The 17,758-nt window shown below is 40.8% G+C and overlaps 1 protein-coding gene across 8 annotated transcripts in view; it reads right to left on the bottom strand.

The window, feature by feature from the left end:
* The window catches only part of OSBPL8 (oxysterol binding protein like 8), an 85,572-nt gene that overhangs the window by 46,264 nt on the left and 21,550 nt on the right, over window positions 1-17,758 (bottom strand). For 4 of the 8 annotated variants that reach the window (XM_054631311.2, XM_077178814.1, XM_077178813.1 and 1 more), the window contains exons 1-3: window positions 8,714-8,813; window positions 3,341-3,377; window positions 348-440 (exon numbers count right to left, since the gene is read on the bottom strand). Coding sequence is in view for 2 of the 8 variants with exons in the window: in XM_054631308.2 (XP_054487283.2) it covers window positions 3,341-3,377; window positions 8,714-8,755 (79 nt within the window). In the remaining 6 variants the exon portion in view is untranslated. Of the gene's footprint in view, window positions 1-347; window positions 514-3,340; window positions 3,378-8,713; window positions 8,814-17,758 lie in introns of those variants that run through there. The other 4 variants (XM_054631308.2, XM_077178812.1, XM_077178815.1 and 1 more) reach the window with 3 other exon arrangements.

Below are 17,758 nucleotides of genomic sequence, written 5' to 3'. Positions count from 1 at the left end.
AGCTAAGATCAATGTCTGTATATACATCACAAGAAACAAGTCTTAACAATACCAATCATGTACAAATTCTGTCAAGGCAGAGGCTTAAAGCAGAAGAGTTACTCTCCTTGAACCTCAACGGTCTGAAAGACTTGTCTGGTGTCTTCCTACCTATTTCTAGGATCACCTGGCCAGCCATCCTGTTTTACAGTTTCTGTACATCTTGTTAAGCTGCAGACAACAAAACTGTACCTTTTTCATAATCAAAGAATGACTCTGTAACACTTGTTGTGTGAAAGCAGATATACTGACAACGTGCTCAAAGAGGGAAACAAGCAATATTTACTAAAGAAAAGACTGGAACTTACAACACGGATGCTTTTAAGAGTTCCCAAGCTTTCCTTAAAAGTTCAGCAGAAGATTTGAGTCAAACCAAACAAGTTCTATTCTCTGGATGGACTCTGCAAAGTACAAAGGCCTTCTTAGCTTTATCACTACTCTTATTACAGTAGTGGAAACATTTTGCAGCAAAACCTGGAATGAACACAAAGCAGTATGAAAAAATAAAAAGGTGCTTGAGTGTCCAGAAGGGTGAGGAAGATAGTGAAGGGTCCAGAGCACAAGTCTGATGAGGATGGCTGAGGGAGCTGGGGTTGTTTAGCCTGGGGAAAAGGGGATTCAGGGTAGACTCTACTGCTCTCTACCACTACCTGAAAGGTAGCTTCTCCCATGTAACAAGTGACAGGACAAGAGTCACAGCCTCAAGTTGTGGCATGAGTGGTTTAGATTGGATATTAGAAAAACTTTCTTCACCACAAGGCTTCTCAAGCATTGGAAGAGGCTGCCCAGGGAAGTGTCACCAATCCTGGAGGTATTTAAAAGATGTGTAGATGTGGCACTTGGGGACATGGCTTAGTGGTGGACTTGGCAATGCTGGGTTAACAGTTGGACTTGATGATTCTTAAATGTGTATTCCATCCTAAATGATTCTATGAAGAATGCAAGGATTGCAGTACACCCACCTGTATTATTTTTCTACATCAGATAAGCCATCTAAAGCTCTGCTCCAGAGAAACTATACTCTATGTGAACTGCTGCTGAGGAAAAATATGTAAGGAAATGGACAAAGGAGTCAACCAGCTCATTTTACCAGTTCAGAACTCAAGTCCATCAGTGCCAGAAGCTGGTATTTCAAAGTAGTGTCTGATTTTGCTCTTCTTCTTGTACCAACTAGCTGTTTATTGTTCTGCAACTCCAAGTAAGGGAAAGGGGGGAGCAAGGCAGTTGCTGAAGTCTTGGGAAGAGACCATACTGCAGAAGGTCTTGTATGTGAAAATAAAAGGGGGAAGAAAGCAGCTGCTTCACAGGTTTGCACAAAATGGGTCTCTGCAAGGAGAGTGAGCTATATTTGTTTTAAAGATTTAATGTGTACAGTGCACTGAAGGAAGACCAGCTTTCACCCAACTAGCTGAAAACTCCTTTTGACAAGCCACTGGCCACTTAGCTTCTGCAGGGATGGGATTTCTCAGCCTACTGTGCTCTGCAGGTGCCCCCACCAGCCCCTATGCCACTGCAGCAGGTGACATCGTGGGCTCCACTGCAGGAACTGCACTGGCAACCCTCCCGAGTAACCGGTACAGAAGGCTTGTTTGTGAACAGGCACCATGCAGCACTGCTAACTCTTTTTTAAGCTTTGGGAATTCCAAAGGTTTCTTAAAGCTGTCACAATGCAGTTATTTCTCAGGCAGAAGCTGCCAGTAACCTGCAGTGTAAGCAAGCTCTGCACACGAGTGTTACTAAAGCATGAGCTACATTCAGCAGGGGGGACTCAGTCACACTAACGGGACTACCAGCTTCAAGCTCACTGTAAAATTCATATCCCTTCATCAGGAGTCAATTAGGTCCTGCAACAACTCCTAGAACTGTCAGAAAGGCTCTTTTCTGACCAAACAGAGTTTATGTATCACCTAATATAGAATACCATATGGCAAGCACTTCATATGCCTGGGTATTCAAGGTGAACTTCTTAAACCAAGCAGGTTTTTAAGAAATTCCATCTAAAAAGCTGAAGAATGATTGGCAGGAGAGTTTTTCAATCTCTTTTTTATATAAAGCAGCGTAAAAGTACTAAACAAATGGAAATAAATCAGTTAAGAACATAACTATTTATTCACACCATAGCAGCTACTAGGAGGAAGTTGTCCTCCCTCCTGCAAAATGCCTCATCCCAACACTCAGACATTTGCTCTGAGGTGAGGGAGAAGACAAGGCATTATTTTAGAGAAGAAACAACAAATAGTAAATATCAAAGCCTCCTTGTGACTCTTTAGAGGTCACATTCCAATACCAACAGAAGTGTTGAGAGTTGAGAAGACATACTTTGTCCATGTTCATCATACTGGTCATCAAATTACTAATACAAAAGTTTGTCAGTACAAGTCATACCTTAGAAGAAATACAAATTTACAGCCAATTTATTTCAGGTAAAGCTATGAAAAAAAATCTGGGGAGTCAGATTCCCACTTCTGTTTCTATAATGAGCCTGTGATAGTGTCTGCACCACTGAAAATAGCACAAGGACATCATACACAAGAAAATGTTTACTACAATTCAATTCAACATTGTTTTTTAATGTCTATAATAAGCTATATCAGCTAAGACCACAACTTCTGCACAGATTTCTCACAGAAAAAAGAAACAATTTGTGCCTGCACCTTTCTTTTTCCTACATACACAAACTCTTAATCCCAGGCAAAATTATTCTGCCAATCATACTATCATACTAATGCTCACAAACCAAGGGCACCAGTAAGTCTTTGGCTGCATGTAAGCACATATATACATCTGAAGTTTTCCCTAGCATCTCCCAGACCCAAACCTGAAGAATTATAGTATATACACCTGTTCAATTCTGAATATGTAAAATAATTGAAATTAAGGGAACCACACATAGCACTAGAAATCAACACACTCAAAAATAAAACCTTTTTCTGAACCATTACTTCCATATCTTTACTATCTGTACTACAATAGCATTTGAAAGTTTCACTTCAAACTGATAAAAATAGCTTTTTCTCTTCCAGATAAATAATATAAAAGATTTTTTTTCCTGGCCATGACTGGGAGAGGTGAAGAATAAACTTTTCCCACTAAAAAAATAAAGGCTACAGTAGGGAAACTTTTGGATGAGTGGTATGCCAGGCAAAATACTTTTCCAACAGCAAATTTTCATCACACTTCAACTTCTCAATTATGATAAAGAAGAAAACTTAGTATTTATCCCAGCAACTATATGCAAAGATATCTACTAACTACTACAAATATATGTGCAAACATAATGTAGGAGAGAGGAGTCACTTACTTGATAGTTCAGGAGAGTCTCTGTTCTCACCATGATGCTGTGTACACATACAATTGAGGAATGAAGAACAGCAAACATAAAATTCCAGGCCAGGAAGAAGCAAGTGCACAAAAAGCAGCAGCAGCAGCGGGAAAGAAGGACAATGAAAACAGTGTTAGTTCATAACTAAAATACAACATGCACCTCAATGCCAAAGGCAAGACCTCCAGAGACTCCACAGTTCAGAAAAGTTGAAGCAACAAATCAGACAAATATGCCTATAGAAAAGCCATTATTAGGAGCCATCATTAGTAAACAGCAACTGCCTCAACCACTTCTTGTGAGTGGAATCTCTCCAGCCGCAATTTAGTGCTCGTATGACTTGATACACAGCATTTTTAAAGAAATTATAAGCTGGAGTGGTTTCAAAAAGACTGAAGCTCTGAAGAAAGCTGAAATAACACAAAATGTTTCCAAAATCATTCCACTTTCAGGAAAGTGTTTTGGAAGGAAAAATACCTTTAAAGCCATAAGTAATGTGCAAGCACCTACTAATGCTAGATCCAAGCCTAACTGCTTTTTAATACAAACACAAGCTTAGAAGCCACAGATTCAGCTCATCTACAAACACAGGTAACATTTGAAATTGCTTAGGATGCAAGACAAACAGTGCAGTTTTAAATTTAAGAGGATATTTTATATCTGAGTGTTTCCATAGAACCAAGTTGCTTAGAATTTCTCTCCCACTGAATGCATCAAATACAGGCACTAAAGGAGGGTAACTACACAGTAATATCCTGCAAGCCTTTCTGATATTTGATCTGGAATATTTTTTAAATCCTTGCTAACAAAGACCACAATCAAGGCTAAGATCCCACTGTGCTCAGCCGTGTACAGATAAAAGGCAAATTCCACTTATGTCTTTACGGATTTACTGCATTTGAAATCTGTGAATAATAGAAAAGGAGAACAGAAGAATACTGATCAGCATGAACATTTCCTCCTTAAAAATAAAATAAATCCAAACATGACATATCTTCTATATCCCAAATAAAAAAATTGTGCTCCATAAAGTAGTGAAATCCTTGCTCTGCTTTAAAGAGGATCCAATCTTGTCTCTCTTATCAGGACTTAACAGCAGGAAATGTAAAAAAGAAAAATCATAATCAAAATCTTTGCAAGCAGGAATCTTGTCTTGCACTCCTGACCTCAAAACACTGATTATTTTTTTTTATCCCTCACATCTGCCTAAGGGTGTTAAATTGTAAATTGACAGTGCAATGTGCAAATGCAAAGTACTGCAATGAATATACAGCAATTGCAGTACACATCATTGGAAAGATGAGGGAACCCCTCCTTCATAATTCTGCACTTTCTGGAACAGGACTTGACTTATCTGGAAAAACTGAAATAAAATATAAGCACACTTGGCAAATAACCTTCTATTTCTGCCAGAGACTAACTTCAGGTCAAAGAGGGAAACCCATGAACTTACCAGACAGATCTGAGTAGTAGAACATGCGATGTATTCAAGAATTCAATGGCTTTCATGGCAAAGTGTTTATTCTTAATGTACAGATAACATACTGAAGACTAGGAAACAGTTTATGTTTAGACTGGAACTGTCCTACCCTATGCTGATCTTAGATTCAAGAGAACAGTGGCTGACAAGAGAACAAGAAGCCTGCAGAAACTATACAGAGATCCAGCAACTGAACTGAAGGACTGGGAGCACAGCTATTCAGCACTGGGCTGCTGCAGTGGTCACTGGGAGCTGGACAGCAAGAGAATGGAACTGGAAAAATACACTGTGAACAGACAGGATCAGCAGTACCTGAGCTCAGCCAGATGCTCGCTGGCAGTGCATTACTTACGTGTGCAGGAAACAAGAGGGAAAAGACAGCGCAGCAGGTCCTGTCTCACTGCCTGCCCTGCAAGCAGCCCTGGCCAAGATACAACGTGACACCAGAGAGCAGGGCAGCCTGTCACCCGAGATGGCAATGCAGGGGCTTTTCATGTAAATATTTTAGCATTGCATGGTTAATCCTATGAACTGGTACAAACAGCTCCTATGCCAGAGGCTGAAACACAAGCCTGTCTAATTCTGTCCTCTATCTTCTCCAATTGACATTCTGTTTACACACCAAACTCCCTCTGTTGCTGGTCAACCCCCTCTCCTCATCAGAGTATTTGGGTCTGTGTATTTACCTAAAACCTGCAGATTATATATTTCTAAACATTGGTGCAAGATGTTAAGGCACTGAAATGAGACTGTTTTGGCCAAAAAGACCTTTCATTTTCCAATGGCCTATTGCACGTCTATCACCTGCAATTCGTATCACTGCAGACTGAGGTTCCAAACAACTAAGGGAATAAAACGTGACCATTTTACTACTTCAGGGTTTTCTCTGAAAAGAATGCTCTCTGGACATTCCTGTCCATCACCACTCACAACTCTTATTCTAAATCTAGCAAATTAAGAGAAACATACATATATTCCCAGAGGCACAGCCTAGCCCTATTTTCCCATTATATAATTGATGACTTTGATTACAGATTACAGAACAAGTCCTCTGACAGGTTCTCAACACTACGTGATCAATTTCATTTCTACAGAGGCACAGTTACTTGAAAATTTTGCTACCAAAATACATGAAGCCTAGTCCTCCTCCCAGTAAAGTTTTTGACTAAGACTTAGAAGTAAAACCAGCAATATAAATCCAGCAATATAAAGTATCACGAGACAGCAGCTGTAATTGTTTTTATACAAAGGCAGCTTACGTGCTTCAAAAGAGCCTATTTTTAGATGTTCATTTCTCAGAAATAAAGCTTATAACAACTGCTGCTAAACTTTAAGTTATATCTGCCAAGTTCTTCTTAAAAACAAAATCCTTTTCCTGTTGAATATTAGGGTAAAAGCAAAAGCATGTGTCACGCTAACACGTGTGAATCTCTTATCACAAAAGATATTTTAAAACAGTATTTTTACAATCAAAACATACAACTAAACTTTTAATAGTTTAAATGAACATTCTAAAGCCAAGTTTGAGTTTTCACCTTGCTGAAGATAGACTTTCCCTGAAGGCAGTCTCTGATACATGCAAACCATTGAAATTAATCCGGTCAGTTTAAATTCAGGACCACTGACCCACCCTACAAATCTGATCAATAAAAATGATTAAATGCTTCAAGGAAAGAAAGTACTTTTATGTCTGTTGATGTATTAAGTAACAAGGACTGACACTGACTGTACAAGTTCTATCACAGGCAAATTATTTATTAAAAGTTTGTCTCAGCAAAAATTAGAAGTGAATAAAAATTTCTAAAAAAATATTTCAAAAAAGAACAGTTTATACCATACATTTCCATGCAATGTTCTAAGTTCTGGGGAAGTGAGACTTGATTAAATTATTATTTTATAGAAAAGTAGACAAAAACTGTTCTCAGACAAGAACTCAGAGCATCTATTATTTTGCACTGTTTTAATGGTGTCAGACTACAAAAATAGCTGAGCTGTCACAGCCTTTGTCTTCAAACTTAGATTCAGTACATATCAACCTAATTGTGAGACAGGAAAAGCATTTAATATGAGACTTTTCTCTGTATACTGATTCTGCAAAGGAAAAAGCACAGCATTAAGGCCTGTGATCTCCTCATCCTTTGTTCTTTAATAAGCCAGCCAAAAAATCAAATTAGAAAGCTGACACCTCTAAACAAGATTTTTTCAGATACCTCCTAGAAACATCCCAAAGGATTTAAAAGTGGAGAAAAATTTTGCTCAGTATTCCTTATGCACATTACAACATATGTATTTCATTCATTTTATCATGACAATGGAACTTAAAAAAAATTTAGATTGCACCTAAAAGTCTGGAATACTGAAAAATTTGAAACATGACTTCAAAAAAATTAAATTTCTGGGAAGTGTCAGGATTTGCATTGACTAAAGGTCTTCAAAACTACTGGGTCAATCTCTCTTAAAATACATATGGCATTTTTAATGTTTAATTTTCACTTCTTTTACTATGATATACACTAGGCTGTATATTGGACTACCAAATAAGCTTTCAAATATGTTTTTAACACTTGTAGTGCAACACACAAAACTTGACATTGTAACTGCAATTTAGACAATTACCCCACTGACTGATGTTTTGATAAGAAATGCTTAGACTAGCCTATTATAATACATGATCAGTTTAAAAAAAAACTATTCTGAGATGACACTTCAGAAGCACATAGGATGAAAGGCAATCTATCCTTACACTTAGCATTCTTCTAAAGCAGTCTTGGTAAAACAGAGACTCATTTTGAGGAACTTTCTTAAGATCATGCTATTCTGAAGGAATGTCACAAAAAGAAAAGTAGTACATCTTACATTACTTTGAAGTGTTTTGTAAACTGGTACTTTTTAATATATTTTAAGGAACAAGGAGGGCAGCAACTGAACTGACAGCATTTTTTTTTAAAAATGAAAATACCCTACTGCACAGTTGGCAGTTGATACTCATAAGTAAGCTGCATCTGGGATATAAATGCATAGGCCATGCAGCAAACCAATGAATTTGTTCATTACAGAAAAAAGCCAATAATTTTCTTAGCACACTCCAAAACAGTTTGTCTCCAAACTCACCACTAAAGATAAAAACAGTAATAAAACACTTGATCAAGGTAATAGCTCCATGTAGTAGTTCAGTATCACATATAAAGTTTGCCAGAAATGAGGTGTTAAATTTGACCTTCACCTCAGTTACAGAAAAACATATCCTATTTTGCCTTTGGGAAGCAGTGCTTTGGAAACTATAAAACATTTCCTGCTTCAGCTATTAAAGTACTTCTACATGACACAGCTTGTGGAAAAACTAAACTCTTGTATAATTTCAACATTTATGATGATGAAGATGAAGCACAATAGTACACACTAGCCTTTCCTGTTTTTAAATTGTGCTTAGAAAGAGCTTCATTGCCTCAGATATTTTATAATCAGTACACATTATCAACTCTTACACCTCAAGATCACTCTGGTAACATATAATTATCACTCCTTCTGTTTTTTCTGCTCCTCATTCCACCAAGAACTACATTATTTTTTCTGTTGTCCATAATCACTAACTAGCAAAGTGCCAGTTAGACTGAGAGGAATACCTTTTTCCTCTGGGACTCTGAGACAAAATCCAAAAATCAAATCCAAAATCTAAAAGTTTTTGACATTCAGCCCTCCTGCCATGAGAATCTAGTAAATGATACATGATACTACATAATATTCCAAATGCATTCACCAGAAAAGTATCAATTCAAAGCAAAAGTGAACAGATTCAAGTCATTTAACCCTCTCCCCTGCAAAAGCATCTTCACAGTCATGTCACTGCACAAAGGCACACTTAAGTTACTCACTGAATTTCTATCCAGCTCCCCATCAACCGGCACGTTCTCCATGTTGAGAGGGCCTGTTCTCTATCAGTTAGAGCTCTTCCATCCTGCTACTCGAGATCCTAGAGAAGAAAAATGTAATAATTTAATTCCAAGGGCTGAAATCCAGTAGACAGCCATACTTTCTCTCCCCTCCATTTTCTGAGGCTAAATAGTCTCACATGGTAACAACCTCTGCGTTTTACAGTACCTTGCAAAACATGAACATTTACCCAGAGAAATCAGCTTAGGAATGGAGAGAATAGTTTCAGATAAAATGGTCAAAACAAAAACTACTCACAGAGACAAGCACTTACTTCTACAAATAAGGAAGAGTTATGCAAAAAAAAAAAGAAACCCACAGGTTTTGCCCTGTATTTCCCGTTGTTCCAGAGTTCCCAGCAGCACACCGCTTCCCTCCTAGAGGCATGTGCACACCATGTTTGGGTACAAAACAAAGCTATTCTGGAGCAGCCAGAGCTGAGGGCTTCCCAGCATAACTCCAGAAACAGCCATGCATTGCTTTGCAGAACCAAACCACAAAAATTAAATAATATGTGCAAGCCAGCACCTTCTGTGGCACAGCGGGCACTCCTCTGGGGGTCACCACACACAGCGAGACAGCAATGCCTCATCCTCTAGGCATTTCCTATTTATTTTTGCAAGAGAATGAAATCTACAATGAATCCTAGTATCCACAGCATATTTAAAGGCACTAGTGAGACAAGCACACACCCTGAAACCAAGCAAAACTTGGTGGAAAAGAAGTGTTTTAACCACTGATTTGTTAAGCAAGTTTCAGGAGAGGCACAGATCAAACTGGGATGCCTAGTGAGATGTTCAGCTAGAGCCCATAGTTCTGTCTCTGTCCAAGACCTCCATCCAACAGGACAGCAGGGGATGAGGGGCTGTGCTTACCTGTTTGGAGCAGTGCAGTTGGTATCACACAGGGACAAAACCCTGTGCTCCCACCCTCCACAGAGCCGCGCTCACTCTGTCCTTCCTGCCAGCCACAGCAAGTGCTTCAGCAGAGAATCAGCCCAAGGACAATTTTCTTCTCTGCTTTTGTCTTGGGTGGGGTGAGGGGGCAGGAAGCAGCTAAATTACAAACTCAATTGCTAAACCAACACTTGTGCAAGAGCAGGGGTAGCACGGAGATGGTGATTTTTTTTTACACTATAATGTTTGCATATTGTGTTTAATCTATGCATCAAGGTAATGGCAAATTTTAGTAAAAACAGATTAAATGAAGCCAGGAGGGTGAGGTGGGAAGACACATCACAGTCCCTGCAGGGAACCTGAGGAACATCCTGAATGCAGGAGGATGGGAGAAAGGCAAACAGATAACCAGAATACGCAAGATCTTCTGGTTCAAGGTCTGTCTCAGGAAACAGACACTTATGAAAACAAATCCCACTAAAAAGAATAACCATTTATTCTACTGCTCTCCATGTTTTATTATAATTGGGTTTTGGGTTTGGATTATGTAACACAAGTTAGAATTCTCCCTCAGGAAAAAACATACAGTATTAATACATTCTAGGTAATTACTATAACATATGCCAGTAAACCACAAAAGGAACCATTAAAAAATAGTTTAACAAAACAATTGTGTGCTAACAAAATTGCAAAGTTAAAAGTTTTCTATGGCTTAGTCCAATGAACTAAGTCCAATGACTTAGCCCAATGAGGAGGACCTTGCTCAAGCACCTGAGTGATTAACTGAGGTGGCACGTAATTGGGAAGCATGGCTGGATGCTCTCATGTAAATTAGAAACAGTAGACATCTGAAAGGAGATGACTACAAGTTATTAATTTGCATTAATTAAAGGAAAGATGCCATTACCACAGAAAGAGGAATTCACCCTGAAGCTCTGTTTCCCAGAGCAGCAGGCACTGCAACCCTTACCTTCCACAGCCAAACAGGAGATGCAGACCTGGGTGATGATTTTTGATGTCTGCTGCTTCTCATCTCTCCCCCACACACCCATTTTAGGTTCTCTTATTAGCAGGAAATTCAACAACACCAGACTGCATGCATATTCAATTTGCAGAAACACCAAACTCTTTTAAATAGGATGACAAATGAGGGGCATTACAAACAGATACAAGCACTGCTATTTAAAGCAGGTTCTCAGCTTTTTTTAGTTACACAAACTTGTAACCGTACTCAAGTTATCCGAACGAACAGATCTTTGCTGACAGGAACATTCAGCCTAAAACACTTTTAACCCATTTTTATATTTAACATTTTTTAACTCTTCATTTTTATTGTCAATGCTCCTGGTGTATTCTGCTCCTCCATCTGCTCACACAATGACAGCCTTCCTTATCTAAATCTCAAGAGTAGCACCATCAGACAGATACCCAATGGTCTAATTCTCAGCATTCATGATCACTTGTGGTCCCAAAGACTCAATCCAGCATGCTCCTAAAGGCTGCAGAGAAGTCTTCTGGGAAAAGGAAGGAAAAAATTCTACCTGCTCCTGTTTAAACAGTAAAGCAGGTGCAGAAATGGTTAAGGACTACCTTCCCCCAAACTGTTTAGCTTATGAGTAGACAGCCAGCTTGCCTTATTTTTCTTGGCAAAATGAAGGCTGAAAGTGAACAATATTGCTTCTGTTATATGCCAAAATAAATACAAAAGAAGGAAAAGGGCTCTCTCAGCAAAAGGATACTGCCAAAGAGTCAAACAAGTATGAAATTGGAGAACAGATTTATTTTGAAAATTACAGAATGCTTCTAACCATCTGAGCCCCAAGACTTTGAAACAATCTTCCAGCCAATGTAGGGAAGGGGAATTTTCTTATTTGTAAATGCAGCCAGGTTATTATGAAGGGTGATTCCACAAGCAAGCTCTTTTAAACTTTAGCTAATCCAACCATTAGATTTGAAGATACAACCCCAAATGTATCATTTTATTGATCTAGGGGTTTTTCTAGCTTTTGGGGAATGTTCATGACATGCTTTTGCTGCTCTCTGTTACATTCACAAGTGTTTGCAGTTTGGTCAGCTTGAGGTTTTAATTAACAAATGCTCCTTCACAATATTAATTCTTAAAAGCCTAAGTGTTCAGAAGGGTACATGCAAAATGAAATTATTTCAAAACTCTGTAATGACAGCCAGCTAGTCAGCTATTTTTCCTTTATAGACACTGGATACAATCAGGTACACACAAAGGTATTACTTTAGAGCACTGTACCAATCAGACAAATCCTGCCAGAAAATAAGCTCTTTCTCTCCAACTGTGAAGAGGTTGAACAAGTCAAAACTGTACCTTCCAAGCAGAGGGGAAATGTTTCCCTCTTATCACACAATCCATAACCTGTCCTGTGAACACTTGAAGTCCATCTTATTTCTGTTGATGACACCAAACTGTGTAGTGCAGCTGACAAGCTGGAGGGAAGGGGTGCCATCCAGAGGACCTTGGCACACTTCAGAGTTGGGTCTGTGTGAACCTCAGGACATCAGTTCAACAAGGCCAGGGGCAAGGTCCTGCACCTGGGCTGGGGCTACCCCAGGACAAATATTTGCAAGCACAAACACCCAAGGCTGGGTGGAGAACGGGTTGAGAATTTTCTTTCCCTGAGGAAAAGGAATTGGGGATACTGGTGGATAAAAACTAGACATGACCCAGCAACATCTGCCTGCAGCCCAGAAAGACAACGTATCCTGGGCTGAATCAAAAGAAGTGTCGTCAGTAGGTCGGTCCACTGGGTCATTCACAGATGTACTTCACTTTCACAATGTTTATATTTGATATTAGAAAGAAATTCTTTACTGTGAGGGTAGTAAGGCACTGCAACAGGATGCCCAGAGCACTTTGGATGTCCATCCCTGAAAGACACTTAGATTTTTTTGAAAGCTTTGGTTTGAAGGCCAAGGAAGTGTTCAAGGCCAGGTTGGGTGGGGCTTTGAGCAACCTGGTCTAGTGGAAGATATCCCTGCCCATGGCAGAGAGATTGGAGTTACATCATTTTTAAGGGCTGTTCCAACCCAAACCATTGTGGGGTTCCATGGTTTTAACAGATTGCTTCAGCCATTGGTAGTTTTTGGAACTATTTGGTTTTCAGTTTACTGGACCTTGAGAATAGGAAAATCCTCCTTAGATCTTCCACAGAAGGAAAAAAAAAATGCATCAATGAAAGCTACTGCTCTGCATGAACAGGATCTTTTCTAACTATTGTTGTGGTTTGAGAGGAAGTAAGTTTTCTGGGATATGCTATGGTCACACCAATGTGTGCTCAGATTTGAATATTGGCACCTGGTGTGGCCACTGGGCACATGGATCTGCCTCTGAGAACACAGGGGTTAAAAGCAGAGCACTCCTGGGGGAAGCTCTCTTGGGTTCCAGTGAGGAAAGAGTTCGGATCTCTCCGCCGTCCAGCTGCTGCTGCTGGGCGGGGCAGGGGAGCCATGAGGCTGGGTGAGGTAGGCCGGGGCTTGGACAGAGATGGGAGGTGAAGAGGCCCCCGATGGTGGAAGGGTGGGAGAAACACCAGGAGGCATTGGGCAACCTCCCCCCAGGAGAGAGAGAGAGAGAGAGAGAGAGAGCGAGAGAGAGAGAGAGAGCGAGAGAGAGAGAGAGCGAGAGAGAGAGAGAGAGCGAGAGAGAGAGAGTGTACAGCCTGCGCTTGGGACTGTGCTACCTTGAAACTTGATAACATGGGCCGGCAGCACGACTGAGAAGGGGAAGAAGGGGTGGGGTGCAGCGAGAAGGTGTCCGGCCGCTGTGGGAGTTCCTGAGAAGGCAGAGCCCAAGTTTTTGACCCTTTTTTGGACAATGAAAACTTTTGCAGAACATTAACCTTTCCTACAAGAGAGACAGAGATTAAATGGAAGAAGGAAATGTGCAAGTGTGAAGGTCTGGGCAAGCGAAAGATGTCAGGAGAGTAGAGAAGAATTTTAGGTGGGAAGAGATGATGGAGTGGCCTTAGCTGGACTCTTCTTGTTATAGCCATGGACAGAACCATGTTCCTTGTGACACAGAGACTGCATCCAGAGCAGATGCCTTAGCTGGACTCGTCTTGTTATAGCCATGGACAGAACCATGTTCCTTGTGACACAGAGACTGCATCCAGGGGGAGGCAATGGCTCAGAGCCAAGAGAGTTCAGTGTTGAGACCCCTCGGCCCCAGGGGGTGAAATTTGGGGGGAACAGGTGTCCCAAAGGTGAGACTGTGCTCTTTTTGGAACGGGACAAAGCATCCTTAAAAGGAAGACCCTAGAAGCAGCTCTGGTCCATGTGCAGTGGTGAGAGCACTGGACATGGAAGGAAGAGGTCACGATGGCAGATGTTCTCCGGGCGGTGCCACGGAGAGTGACATGGAAACACACAAGGTTTCAACGGTGTTTCCAGGGGAAGCCTATGGCACAGGAGGGACTCCTTTCCTCTTGATGAACTGAGAATTGATTATCTGAAGGGTGGTGATGGACCGAGAGGTGGTGATTTTGGGGGATAGATGTACTGGAAATTTGGTGGGGGGAGGAGGAAATGTTTTTGGAAAGTTTTCATTTTCCCTGTGTGTTTCTTGCTAATTAGAGTTGTAGTTTAGCTAATAAAGTTTTCTGTATTTCTAAGTGGGGGCCTGCTTTGCTTATTCCTGGTCACATCTCACAGCAGACACCAGGGAGCATATATTTTCATGGGGGCACCGGCATTGTGCCAGCGCCAAACCATGACAATGAACAGGATCTTTTCTAACTATCTACACACATACATGCTAAAAAGTCTTATGGGAAGAGGTAAAAAGACAACTCCCATCATTAAAAAAATAATTTCAAAAGCCATAAAATGGATGTCTCAGTACTGCGCTGTTACCCAATATTCTCTTATAGGTACACAAACCACAGATCTAAAGCTGCACAACTTAGGTGCCACGGCGATGAGAGAAACTGTGGTAGCAAGTTTTTGTTCAGTCCTATAGAGATCAGTGAAGTGGATATGGCAGTGTTCTGCATTGACTTACATATTCTCTGTTAACCAGAATACATGAACTTTTATTGCAGGATATGTTTAACTAGATAAAGGGGTTATTAGGCAATGCAAGGCCCTTTTTCTGCCAGCATAACAAGAGCTCATCACCAAACATGATATTTGTTCTAGGCAGAAGAGAGTTTAACCCTGACACCATGGCAGTAATACAATTGGTGGTATATTTATAATATTAAATTATAATCCAATTCACAAAAGGACTCTTCCTCCCCTTCTCCCACACAAGATTAGCTTCAGTTCAAACACTTCACTAAATCTGGAGAGTTTCATCAAGAGTCCTCAATGTCCCCAGACAAATTCCTGAATTTCAGCCAAGGTGCAGCCACAAAGTGCAAGTGGTAGAGATGACCCCCTGAACCTAACACATTTTCATTTTAGTCAATGACCAAGTTACTTGAACATCTGCACAGTGTATTATACAGGCAGGTTTTAGCTGTCTTCCTAAGGAGTTTCCCCTAGGGTCCTTAGAGAGGGCAGTTGCACTGCAGCGCTGTTTGGTGACCTGTTACAGTATCACAGTACACTCCCGCCCTACCAAACCGGGCCCACCCTGCCCTGCCACTGGCTGCCTGTGAAGTGGCTGCTGCCTCCTGACCCAGCCTTTCCAGAGGCAAAGTGCCCTCCTGGGCTCTGACCTCCAAACTGACCTCAGCTCTGCTGGATGCCTGCCTTCCTTCCCTAAAGCCTAAAAGAAGTAGAATCATTTAAATTGCTCAAGATGAGTATCAGATGAGAATAAATTGTATTTTTTTTTAAGATGACACAAGCATAACAATACATTGACTTTAAAGATCAATGTGGTAGCAAGTAAAGACAAGGCATACAAGGAGAAAAGAAAATGAGTTGTTTACATTGATGTCAAGAAGGATAAAAATTCACCTAGGTCTTTGGTGGAAAGCAGAATCACAACAGCACCCAAAAATGCTATTCCATATTTCCAGGGAATCAGAGAATGGTCCAGGTAGGAAAAGATCTCTGAAGGTCATCTTGCCCAAATTCCCCTTTGCAGAAGGATGTCTAGACAGCTTTTGAGTATCTCCAAGGATGAGGACTACGCAAACACCCTGGCCGACCTGTGCCAGTGCCTGGTCGCCCTTCCAAGTGAAAAAGTGTTCCTGATGCTGGGATGGAACTCACTGTGTTTCTGTTCCTGCCCACTGCCTCTTGTATCATCAGTGAGCACCACTGGAAAGAATGTGTATCTGTCACTTTTATACCCTCCCTTCAGGTATTTATACACATTGATGAGTTAGCCCTGAGCCTTCTCTTCTCCAGGCTAAACAGACCCAGCTCCTCCAGCCTTTCCTCACACAAGAGATGATCCAGGCCTTTGATCATCTTCACAGCCCTTCACTGGATCTCTCCAGTGCATCCACATCCCCCCCTGTACTCTGGAGCCCTGAACTACCCAAGAGCTCAGATGTGAACTCAACAGTGCTGAGCAGAGAGGAAGGATTGCTACTCTCAATCTGCTGGCAGTGCTTTCTCTAAAGCATTCAGGAGCACCATGCATCTACTTTATGGCAAGGGCAAGTTACTGACTCCTGTTCAGCCATCTGTCAGGATAACCAGGTGAACTCCAGGTAAGCAATTCTATAAGGTCCACAAGGAAGCTTAAGGTAACTCTCTTGACTAAGGCATCTAAGTGCTAAAACAAACCAAAAAGAACAAGTTTCCTAGATATTAAGATTTAACTATAACAGTTATAGCTACCTACAACTCCTAAGAGGTATAGGATCAGTTTCAAGAGATTAAAGGAAATCTGGACCCAAAGTCTAACAAGGGTGATCAAACAAAGGCTCTCAAAGAATCTATGTGTCTTTCAGGCTGTCCTATGGCTGCTGAAGGCACTTTCACTTTGCTCCAGGCAGCGGGGGAGCAGCAATAGCACAGAAGGTAATTGAGGAAGCATGTCTTACTCTCAAGGCTCTTTGAATACAGGGCACCAGAGGAAGAGAAGCCTTCTGTGGTTGTAGCACAAGGCCACAGATCATCTTTCTCAGCTAACAAGTCTGCACACCAAGTACACTTCATTATCAAGCTGCAGATCAGGCCAGCTTCTTGCACATGACACAGTGCCACTGCATGCCAAGTACCCTGTGTTTGTTGAGATCAGTTCCAAGAAAGCAGGAACTGAAGCAAAGTTACTAGTAAAAATGGAGGAGAGGCAACAGGGTCAAAAAAAACAGTAAAAGATCTGGTAAGCAAAGAAATCACAAGTTCTTCTCAACTCTCAAACTAACATTCTTGACAAAGAAGAACTTGGAAGAATTAGGAACTGGTTGTATTCTGCAATTCTAAAAGAGAAATCTGAGAGCTGAGAAAATCTCTAGGTTCAATTCCTACTACTGTGAAGTCAGTCCAAATAGGAGAACTTGACAAAACCGGTAATTATATAGAAGGCATAGATGGCAGACTACATAGTTACATTAACTCTGAATTGCAATATTTGAATACTCAAAAGTCTGCTGCAAATGTAAACAAACCAGAATCAACAACTGCCTCAAGTTCCCCAGGTACACTGTGATCACTTAATGCTATCACCCACCAAATCTACCCTTAATGAAACACTTCCTTCCACCCTGAGTTTCATCACCTGCCTCCTCATTTCCTGAATAAACAGTCCACATGCAGAGCAAGCTGTTTCCTCTGCTTCTGTATTGCTGTTTTCAGAAGGAAAAAAACATCAAATACCAAACCACCAAAAAAACGCAGGAAAGCTGAAATGTTTAAGAACAGGACTTGAAAACATCTCTCATCTGGAAAAAACCTGGCACAGTCCAGATATCTCAGCTATCTTTTGAGAGAGTTAGCTGGCAATGAAGGCCAAGGAAAGCACAACAAACTTCTGAGTACCCACTGCAACTTCAATAAATACTACCATAAACTAGGTTCCACAAACAAACTTGTCCTGAAAAATGAAGGCGTACAGAAAATATGGTAAGAGTCACATCCAGGTACTAAATCCCAACATTCTCTCTAAAAGCTCGAGTTCCTAGGGTTCTGGAGCCCTTTGCCACTGAAATACACTTCAAA

The sequence above is a fragment of the Agelaius phoeniceus genome, chromosome 5 (assembly GCF_051311805.1).
Source record: "Agelaius phoeniceus isolate bAgePho1 chromosome 5, bAgePho1.hap1, whole genome shotgun sequence".
NCBI lineage: Eukaryota > Metazoa > Chordata > Aves > Passeriformes > Icteridae > Agelaius > Agelaius phoeniceus.
Note: the sequence above shows the minus strand (reverse complement) of the source record. Positions and strands in the feature narration are given on the sequence as shown.